Source organism: Syngnathus floridae, chromosome 7, assembly GCF_059516105.1.
Source record: "Syngnathus floridae isolate MCC-2025c chromosome 7, RoL_Sflo_1.0, whole genome shotgun sequence".
Taxonomy (NCBI): Eukaryota; Metazoa; Chordata; class Actinopteri; order Syngnathiformes; family Syngnathidae; genus Syngnathus; species Syngnathus floridae.
The window spans coordinates 7,803,237-7,814,786 of NC_142419.1; the positions used below are offsets into that span (position 1 = coordinate 7,803,237).

At 40.1% G+C, this 11,550-nt stretch overlaps 1 protein-coding gene across 1 annotated transcript; it reads left to right on the forward strand.

Moving 5' to 3' along the window:
- Positions 1-888: 888 nt before the first annotated feature.
- LOC148395002 (BICD family-like cargo adapter 1) lies at positions 889-11,459 on the forward strand. Its single transcript, XM_088380714.1, has 9 exons — positions 889-1,245; positions 1,844-2,059; positions 5,341-5,460; positions 5,611-5,757; positions 6,380-6,550; positions 7,071-7,226; positions 8,580-8,695; positions 9,532-9,652; positions 10,180-11,459. Exons 1-9 carry the CDS (start codon positions 1,003-1,005, stop codon positions 10,387-10,389), a joined length of 1,500 nt encoding a protein of 499 aa, XP_088236840.1. The 5' UTR covers positions 889-1,002; the 3' UTR covers positions 10,390-11,459.
- Positions 11,460-11,550: the final 91 nt, after the last annotated feature.

Consider the following 11,550-nt stretch of genomic DNA (forward strand, 5'->3'; position numbering starts at 1 on the left):
ATACAAAATTGATTGTCATCTTAACACAGTTACTGTAAACACATACATAGGCAGTGCAAAAGTACTATCTGTTTCTTCATTTTATTAAAAACAATTTTCTTAATGTTGTTTTTGTAGTTTGTAATTATTTTAAAAAATGTTTTCTCTTATCTTTTTTACATCTGTATATCTACTTTTGCACATATGGTATAAGAGATTAATAATAAATTCCCAAAACAAAAGACACTGCATAATTTATTTTGCACCGCCCTGCTCACTATACAACATACATACTCTCCACCAAAGCACAATAAATACACATCAGACGCAGTTAAGACAATAGTAGCAAAAGGAGCCACGCTGCACTCAACTGTGAGTACGCGTTTCCTCGCTCCTTGCTGGACCTCACCACCATATGTGATGATGCTTTAGTCCCAGAAACAACAAAGCTGTGCAATGCGTCAGGATGCGCTGCCTTTTATTTCCCTGATATTGCTCCCATTGCAAAAAATACTCTGGGGACCGACCTCTGACCCTAGGCAGCAAGCCTAACAATACAAGCAGACGCTCGCCTCTACTTAATTGTCAGCCTTGATCATGCGGTGATAGGCTTTGTAACTACTTGGGATGGTATGCAAAGTATGGCACACATTTATTCTAACTGACTTACTTACTTATATCATTATATAATCATCCACCCCATCATTTTCTAAGGTTATTGATATAAAGATCAAGCAAGCCGAAGACTAGCCCAGTTGACCTTCCATGGCCCATATTCGAGTCAATCTTAATGATTTAATTATTGTATTATGAAGCTGGAAAGGACGCTATCCGTTGCCAGGTGATACAACAAGCCGACGCCCTGCGCATACAGAAAGCTGCAGATGACAGTCCCCCCCTCCCCCTCCACCCCCCCTGCACCGCATAAGTACAGCACAGTCAGGTGTCATGGGGCGCATTATGTTATTACCTTTCTCGTTTCTGCGTGCACGGACACTACTTTGGAGTGAGCGATAAGGAGTCATGAATCGGCCATACGAGTGGGGGCTCTCGGCCAAGCAAATACTGGAGGAGGACTTTTTCATCGACTACGGCGGGGAGGAAATAGTCGATTACCAAGACCCCGGTCAGCTTGTAGCCGCTTTGAAACAAAAGGAGGAAGAGGTTATTTTGGCTGCCCAGTTGGGGAACGGGTTGCTCCTGGAAAACCGTCAACTCAAAGAGCAGAGGGACAAACTACATGAGAGCTACGTTGATAAGCTGGAGGTAAGACTTTTTCAAAATCAAAGACGGGTTTTGTCTGTGGAGTTTTGTGGTTTTGGAGCGCGCTTACTTTACAAGGGCAGTGGGTGGGAAATACCAGTGTTATCTTATAACCTGGCTTTCTGTGTATTTAGGCGTAAAAAAAGCGTCAGAATCGCGTGCGCGTGATTCTGCAGCTATTTCTTTACTGATGTCTAACTGTTATTGAATACAGTAAAATTAAAGAGATTCAAAAACTCTTCTTGTTTCCCAACAATAGGTTTATAATGTATGTGTGGTTATGAGAAATGCTTGGTTGCTCTATTGAGCCACACGAGAGGAGCAAATATAATTTAAAATGAGAAACATTTTATTGCAACCTCAATAAGAATATCCCTCTGAACTCTTCAGATATATTTGGCATTCATATGCTGAAGTGGAAAGTTAGCATCAGAATAGACATGGTTGTGTATTTACTTTCAAGCTAGTAGAAATATTAGACTAGAGTGAGTATAATGGGGTCTGCAGCTAGTACAAAATCACTTTGACTAATCTAGAATTATGAATCCATGTGGTATTTGTGTCCCCCACCCTATTTCCCCTTCACTCGCCCCTCACCTAGGAGCTGGAACAGAGCAATCATGAGCTACGCTTGAAGCTTGAAAACTGCCAGTCTGAGTGGGAGAGTCAGGTGGGCTACCTGGAGAGGGATGCAAGGGAGTTGAGTGCTCAGGTGCAGCAGCTCACTCAGGCCTTGTACCAGGCTGAGAGGGACAAGACACAAGCTCAGATGGATTACAGTGACAACACACAGCGACTGAAGGAGGAGCTCAAAACTGTGAGTCCATTCCCCCCCACACACACGCACACACAGGTCAGGCTGTGTGTGAGAATAATTGCCTTACGTGTGTATATCATGAAAGGCCCTCAAGGTGATCATGTAACAACAGCTCCAAAGCAGATAAGATGAGCACTGACCCAGTCCACCTCACTCATTGACACTGTGTTCTTAATACCTCTCGGGTATCAGCCAGACACACACTGTGGCCACTCACTCAGCCACAGTAAAGCAATTTGTGTTAAACAAAAGTGTTTGTGGATAATATCCTAAAGTACCCGAACTCGCAAGAAAAATCTACACTTTATTTGCATTGGCGCCATTATGTAGCCTGCTTCACTTTAGCCCAAAATCCTTAAAGTTCTGTAGTTTTTCAAAACCTAGTGTGCAAAATCCACACACACAAAAAAAGATGAAATAATGACCTCTGAAAACAGCAACTTTTGAGTATTTATGATACGTTGTAGTCAAAACCAAATAAACAATTGAAAATAGAAAGACTGACAACTTTGTAAAACATGATTATATATTATCATATTGTAGCTTGTTTTGGTACACAGTGTTAGTCTTAAGCTATTTTTGTTTGTCATGCAATTGTATGACCTAATGGAAAAATATTCATGACAGTATACAGCTGATTCATCGTCATTTGTGGTCAGTCAAACATTAATAGTTCTAAGCTAAGGAAGCTGTGTTTACTGTGACAATAATCCAAGCAGTGACGTATTTCTCAAGGACTTCTTATCACCTGATATAATAAGAAGCTGATTGGACTTTGTGGTCCTAAGAAGGAAGTGTAAGATTGTTCAAGTGTATTTCCCTAGATGTAGCAATATCGTGCATCACATGTGCGTTTAAAGAGAAGTTTTGTGCTCTGGAGAAAAAAAAAGCAGCCATGTAGTTCCTTCTAAGTTATAAACAAATCCAAAATAACAACCCTCCCCTCCCAAGTGTCAAGGTCCACACAAAACTGGAATGTGAATGTGATGTCTTTCCATTTGAGGGCTTGTGGTGGCGACAGGAGCCCCTTCAAGTGCAGGAAAACGCCAATTTAGATAAAAACTTAGGCTGTTGGAGACAAAAGGGAGTGGAGTAACTGTTTTCTTTGGCTTCAGCTCTGTTGTAGAAGTTATAGGATGGAGAAAGTGTGAGAAGGAACACTAATGTCTAATGATATCACTTTACCTGGTCTGGTTTTAGGTGCTTCTGCTGGCCATTTGGTGAGTAGTGAAGATACTGCAGTAGTTTTGTGTGTACAGTGGAGCTCGACAATTTAATATTAACGAGACAAACCAAAATAGTTGAAAATTTGGTAAGGGCATGCCGGAACCTTTCCTTGAGGTCAGAATTGTTTTCAAGCCGCATAACAGTCTCAAATATATTGTTATGATGGAGACATAATCTGCCAATCAATTTCTGAAGTTTTTTTTTGGTACGTATTTTGTTTACAGGAAGGGATTTTTGTTCTGTGTGGACCGCTTGAGTGGATTTGTGTTGTTCATGTGGCGTGAGCAGCAAAACAGATGTGAACAGGAAAGCTTTGGTGTAGCGTTGAGGAAATGTTTGTCTGAAAACAATGTGTCACTGTTTAGATAGTCGCCCAAGTGTTGAGAAGTATGCACAAAGATATGAGGGAGAGTTTACCCATGGATTATTTTACCTGCGCTAAAAGAGTTCATTCTCAGATGCACCCGTCTTTGCAGACTTTTGTTTAAATGATCTCAAACACAAAAGTGATTGTTAACGGGATTTTGCCAAGAAATTTGTAGGTACAGGTTCTCAGCTTCACAAAGTGAATGCGTTGCAATCTAGAAAAATAGATAACCCTCAGACAAACAATTAAATTCCCAAAGGGGAGTTCATGGGTTTTTTGTTTCATGGTGTGAATCATTTACTTAACTGAAGAATATCGGATGACTTTGCAAAAGTAACAGACCACAGTACAGTACACTGATACTGATACTGACACACTAAACTAAATTGGTGCTGTCTAATCTTGTAGTTAATTATGCTTTATTTGCAGTTTGAACTGTCTTTGCTAGTGAACTATAAATGAATGGCCTTTTGTTTTTATATTCCTCTGATAAATCATTAACATTATTATTACACGAGGATACAATGCAGCAGTTTCTAGAACACTCAATTTGGCAGGACATTTTCTTATCGTTGATATCGAGTCCTGCCTACACACACATTATGACCCCTTTCCGTCCCATTTTTGAATAGAAAATTCATAGTTAATGTTTCTTAGTGGCTTTTTAAAGTTATTTTAGGGGGTTACATTTATTTATTTATTATTTAGGCATCAATTATGCACGGATTTTCGCTGGCCCCGCCCCTTCCTTATCACCAGGGTCGACTGTATTGCTTGACATCATTGAGCTTATCATTGTGATAAGTCTACAAACTTGGATTGCATAAAACTGTGGCTGTGTAAAATCTTGGCATCATATCTGAGACTCCACTTACATAAGTTACGATTGGAGACAAATCCTCTGCTTTGGATTTCTCATGTACACTATAAAGAGAAAAATGTCAGTAGAGTACAGTAATCTCTTTGCAACCAAGCATCATAGGAAGGAAAATACAACACATACAGATAGAAATATTTCATTTGCTGTTTTTGTTGGCTCCAATGAACTAACAGTCCATCATCCCAAGGGAAAGCCATCCTTTGTAAGCACTCCCCGAGGGATTTGGCCATGGCTTGGCGTCTCATCTGCCCTATACTGTAGCCCCTCTTGTGGACCGGGGATGGCCTGGAGCTGGGGGGCCATATGAGGGGATATCACCTCTTTGTGTTTGTAACAAATGGAGCGCTCTCCTTCCACTTGTGTCTCGGCTTATTCTCAGCGGGTCGCTGCCTCTATTGTGAGAGAGGTCCGTGTTGATGAGACCAGCCGGTAATTAAGGCATCTCCAGGAATCAGGCTTATGTTCCTCATTGTGCGTCTGCAAGCAGCTTGCTTTTGCTTTTGTTCATTATGTGCTGTAGTTTACTACACACTTCCTCTCTTCCTATTTACATGTCTTCAGACACGTACACTCAAGCTGCCCCCTTTGACCCTCCCGATGTACAACATTTGAACTGTGCCGCATAGTTGCTGAATATGGTCACTTACCAGACCAAGAAGTTCTCTGCTCCATCTGGCACATGGCACACTTTTCACATGTAGATAGACATACTGGCTCCATTCAGCTGTTTATAGTTTGGCGATTGTGGCCTCAATCTTCCAAAAGCCCAGATTTGAGATCTGAAGACAACAAATTCCATGTTTGCAGGCAGTAGAGGTGGAGAGGGTGATGTCCAGTGAGTTACAGGTGCTTAAGCAAGACCTGATAAAAAACACAAATCACAACAAGCCTCAGGACGAGGAGGTGATCAGCGCCATGCGAGAACAGGTAAGCAAACATGAGACCAAATCTCTAAAAAAAAATTGCTATATTGGTTTACTCGAGTTTCTCTTAGCACTGTTAGTTTTTGAAAACTCCCATTGACATTCTTTGTGGTAAAATAACTCAGTGGTTCTATCTCAAAACATTTCTGTCCAGGTGTTGCGCCTCACGCAAAGGGAACAGGAGCTGGAGGAGCGTTTGGAGAGTGTTTGTCAGGAGAATGCTCAGCTGAGAGCCAACTTGGCCTCTTTGAACTCACGTCTGGCTATGCACGACCAACTCAACCAACAGCATAACCAACGGGTAGGCACACACACATACATGCACATGTGCATGTTTAATAGTGACTGACTAAGAGTATTTATAAACGAAGAAATACCAGGTGTTTTTTTCATAAATGTAGTTAATTTTAATTCAATTTACATCCAGCACATTGCATTTGACCTACATGAACAAAACGAATTTAAACTTCTTGCCGGAGGCTTTTGTGGTATTTTGAAAGGTGATACTTACTCATCTTACAAGACGTACTTGTTCTACTAACTGCGACTTTTCACCTGCAGGTCTAGATTCCACATGCTTGTTAAGTTTCACGATTACACAAAAGTAGGATTTTGGCGTGTCGGGATTGCTGTCCTACTGGAAGTGTTGTACACAAGTTTAAAAAAAGATCCAAATAGCCTTGTTTCTAGAAATCTTATCGCATCCATCTTTTTTTAAAATTTGAATAGTAGTAGAATTCAGTCAGGAAACGATGAAAACATCCTCTCAATTTATATGAAACATGGCTTTTTAGATACAATAATTATTTGTGCCCAGTTCCTCTACAAGAAGAATTAAGCATTAAAATAAGCTGATCATGATCACTTTTCAAGTTGTGCCTTTTTGGACTCACCTGTGCTGTTCTCCCCCCCGCCCCCCTCAGCTCGCTGAAGCTTTACAGGAGCTGGAAGTGGCGCGAGTTCGCTCACAGGAGCTTCAAGCACAGGTGGAGGAGCTCGAAGAACGGGTATCCCTACAAGAATCCAGGAGCCTTGGCGATTCATCCCTGCTTTCCGAGTTGGACATGGCTGACCTAGGAGTCAGTAAAGAAGAGGTACCAAATCATTCAGAACTCATAGGGACACAACTTTTTAAACAATCAGCATATCATATCGTATCTCCTCAAATATTACTCTAATCTGAATGCAGTGTGGGAGCAATTTAATTAATTAAAATTGCACTCAGACTTTGAAATTTACTTTCTTTGTTGGTAATACATGAACAAAATATCAGGTGAATTAAAGATGGAAATCTTGCCAGTATTAAAGATGATCACACATTATGTTTAGAGGAGAATGTTTTTTCAGCTTATTAAAATTCCAGTGGGCACCAACACATTCAACCCTTCAATCATAATCACTTATGAATGTTCTTACCACAGTAAAATAGGATTTAGCTACATTTATGAGTCATTGGTATCCTATTTGTTACCCACTTTGTTGGAGTGTTCCTTGTTCCCTTGACCATCCAGAACAATGTGCTATTTATTTATTTATTTATTTATATATATATATATATATAATATTTTATATTATTATTTATTTACTGTCACCATAATGCCTTTTTTTTTGTAGCTAACTGAAGAAATGGGGTCGATCTGTAAGTTACTACTGCCGCTGGCCCAGAACAGTGTGACATGTGTGGCTACAGATCAAGAGCAGAGCCTAAAGGGTGCTCTGGACCAACTGAAGACATTGGCCCAAAGTCTGACACAGGCCTCTGGAGCACAGGTGAGAAAAGCATAACATTTTCTATTTCAGAAATGTTTCAGGCCATATGTGTTGAATTACTTCCATATCTAATATTTTCTATGTGGAAATGTGTTTAGTCAAGTCAAGTGTATTTATATAGCCCTTAATCACAGACAAGTCTCAAAGGAATATGTGTTTAGCAAACAATAATAGAAATAAACTAGAAATCTTAAGAGGAATGTTTTACACCTTAGAGCAGGGCTGTCAAACTCATTTTTGTTGCGGGCCGCATCGTCGGAGGGCCATTATGACTGTCAACCCAAATACATAAATGTATGAATGCCTCATATTATATACAGTATAGAAGGCACAACAAATCAATGAATAACTAGTTTTCAAATCTGAAACAAGTAAAAAATATTTTAATATTTTGAAAAGAAAGATGGTTAAAAAATGCTAGCAATATCTTTATTATTTAAAAGTGAAGACAATTTGCAAATTTCCACACTGACATGAATTTGGTTTGTCTTCGCGGGCACATAAAAGGATGTGGCGGGCCGTATCTGGCCCCCGGGCCTTGAGTTTGACACCTAGGCCTTAGAGGTTCCACTACACTTCAGATGACAGGTAGACTTTCAGTTGATAAAAGTGAAGAAAAAAATGCACAGAGCCTGGTTATAAATAGCTGCAGTTAGTATTAAATATTACAAGTCGCCAAAAGAGACATTAACTATTTTTTTGTTCATTTGTTTGTGTTTTCACAATGGAAATAAAAACTTGGTGGCTGAGTATAGGGCATTTTTTTTCTTCCACTCCTATCACAGCAACTTTATTGTCACTGAATGTATTGTGGACTTATGTAATATGAATGTTGGCTAACCATTACAAGTGATAAGTTAAATGCTTGTCTAAGCTTTCCTTGAATGTGAGTGAGCATGCAGCAGTAACAATTTTACCCCTGTAATGAAATATGCATAGTCCAAAACATCAGAATCTCTTCTGAGGGGAGGTTTGAGACAAATGCATTGCTGCTGTTCAATCTTTACGTTCTTCCCGTATGCTCGAGGATCTCTGTGATGCTTTGTTGCCTGGGGAAGTGATCAGTGTGGGAATTTGAGTGCGGCGTATGGTGTAAGGGATCAAATGACGCAGTGCTGCTGGGGAGGGTTGTGACCCAAGTGGGTCTTTATGGGAAGTCTCATCTGGCTGCTCTCATTTCATCTTATAGTATCTGCGTCATAGATATGCAGTGCAATTCTAGTATTTACACAAAAGGTGGATGTCTCACTATCAATGAGTTATTAATGCTATAATGCCGCAGTGTTCTTACAGTAAAATTACGGTCAATTATCAGATAAAGCACTGAACTATTGTTGTTCCCCCTCCCCTCAGAAGTTGCAGCAGCAGCAGCAGGAGAATGCTGCAATGAGGCAGAAACTGCAGAGCGTCAAGCAGCAGGCTGAAGTCGCCCAACAGGCCATCAGAGACAGAGATGAAGCCATTGCCAAGTCAGTCATCCTTCATGCTAAATCGTCTTAAAAGCAACGATTATATTTGTACTGAAATCATTAGACAGCCTTAAAAAGTCCTAATTTCCATAATTAAGGCCTTATTATCCTTAGTCATGTCAGTTAATCCTTTAATCCGCTGTTCACAAGTTTCCAACTGACGCATATTGCTCGATTTTTAAATGGACAACCCTATCAAGAAATTGAAAAATATGTAATGAGTTTCCAATCCTTATAAAATGCATCATACTTACTTTAAATAATATTCAGGTCTAAACATACCGTATCAATATTTTAGACTATTATGATACAACATGGAGCCCTTAAATCATGTTTCAAATGAAGGAATTAAAGGTTTTAAAATTAATCGCGGTCATGAAACTGTCTTAGAAAGTCTCATGTTAAAGCCCACAATTATCTATTTACAACCTGGACAATCTAAAAGTTCTGATTCTAACCCTCGCCAGCTCAGTGGCCTAGTGGTAGAGTGTCCTCCCTGAGACTGGAAGGTTGTGGGTTCAAACCCTGGCCGGGTCATACCAAAGACTATAAAAATGGGACCCCCATTGCCTCCCTGCTTGGCACTCAACATTTAAGGGTTGGAATTGGGGGGTTAGATCACTAAAGGATTCCTGGGTGCGGCACCGCTGCTGCCCACTGCTCCCTTCGGGGATGGGTTAAATACAGAGACAAATTTCACTGCATCCAGTTGTGTGTGTGACAATCATTGGGACTTTAACTTTAATTTTGTTTGAAAATTGCACTTGAACTTTCAAGGATACCTGACTCTAGTCCAACATTGAATGATTTTCCATACCTGCTCATCTTTTTTGCAGGAAAACACTGATGGAGGCCGAGTTGGTCCGGAGTAAAAATGAAATGATGTCTCTCAACAACCAATTATTAGACGCTATTCAGCGTAAACTGGAGCTTTCACAGGAATTGGAGGCCTGGCAGGTAAGGTCTCTTTGGGGCTGTTTACACTGACAACAGTAACACAATCTGACCATTAGTCACAATGCATTTTAGCGTGTGAAAACATTTGGAGACAAATTTATGACAATGCCATTAGTGCTATGATTTCACATACAGTACTGCTACACTAACAGTCACATGACATTCGCATGTAAAACTCGAAAGCCACATGAACCGATCGATCATAGGTGTTCATCACTATAGTTGGTGTGTTCTTGTGTGTTTTCACATTGCCCTCTAGTGGTTCAGCATTCATATTACAACTTTCCCAGTTTGGTTGACTATGTGCATGGAAAATGTCATGTGACCCTTTAACGCTCATTGTTTTTTTTCCATTTGAACATTTATAAATGACACCACTGGTGAATACATTATAAAATGTCAGCATCTCTTTTTTTTTTTTATTTTAATAAAGCTTTCAACCAGTTACACATTTTTTTCTTCATAAAAAACACACAACTCACCCCTGGTAATCTCTTCATTGACAATTTGTCTTTGCCTTTCCTCAGGACGACATCCAGATCGTCATCAACCAGCAGCTGAGGTCACAGCAGCAGTCGGAACAGCCTCAGAAGAAGATCACCTCACAAGGAATGTCATTTTTCCGCAAGTCCCACAGGACCACTTTCCCTTGGGGTGTAGATGCCAATCAGGACAAGGCCCAGTCCCCGTGGCGGGACTGGTTAAGACGAGGCAAAGGGACATCATATACCAAGTAAATAACTGCGAGGCTTCCATCTACTTGCTGGTTGCTCAGAAGAATCACTCGGAAATGATGGATGGTGGATGTTTGATGAGAAAAGAACAATGTAGACACTTGTGATCACAGACACTTGTGATCAAATGAACAACAAAGCACATTTAAACCTTCTTTCTATTGTGACCAACCCTGGAACATTTTTTTTCTCACTGTGGTTTTGTTTAATATTGTAAATAATGTTTATTATTTTTGGAATACTGATGATTTTGTAAATGTCTTTGCTTTTGTTGCTTTGTATGGCATATTTCAGAGAGGCAGCTGGGATTTTGCTATTGTGAGTTAATGAAAAAAAGGGAGGACCAGGGAATAAGGACAGAAGAATGCAATTGTACTGTTATTATTTTTTAACTTGCCAAGCTATAAGTTCAAGTTACATTGTCTTCTCTCAGTTTCCCAAAAGAGGCAAAAGTAACATTCTCAAATAATTCCAGAAAGTACTTTTGAGAAATCGCCTACTTTTGCACCATTTTTATTTGGGTGTCTGTATGGGTCTGTTAAATATAAGATATTTAACACATTTAAAAAGTCAATATTTTTGTTTATCAATAACACGTAGAAATGAGGATGATCAGATGGATGTGTGGTGTTTCAATGAGGGAGAAAAAAAACAGTGCAGAGCTGAGAAAGCAGATGGGAGTGGAGGCCATAGTGGATGTGGTGAGGAGAAGCAGACTGCGATGGTACGGACATGTAGTGAGGAAGGACGAGAACGACTGGGTGAAGAAAGTTATGTCGTACAACGTAGAGGGAACAAGACCCAGTGGCCGACCTAAAAAGACCTGGCAGACGACCGTGTCAGCCGACTTGAAGGCACTCGGCATCAACCACGAGATGGCCATGGACCGTTCCCGGTGGAAGAAAGCCATATCTAGAACCCAGTCCATCCCAGCGGCGCCTGGAAAACGGACTTTAAACCGATGATGATGATGATGAACTATATCATCAACCATGGCATTGTTTAATTGAAAATGAGATAACAATTTAGAATGACTTCTGATTGTCATGTCCAATAAACCTTTCCACATCTCATCTAGTATGTTTACTTGCCCGCTCAAGGATAAAAACAAAAATCCGATATAGAGAAACAGATCTATTCCTCAACAATGGGTAGTAAGTTATT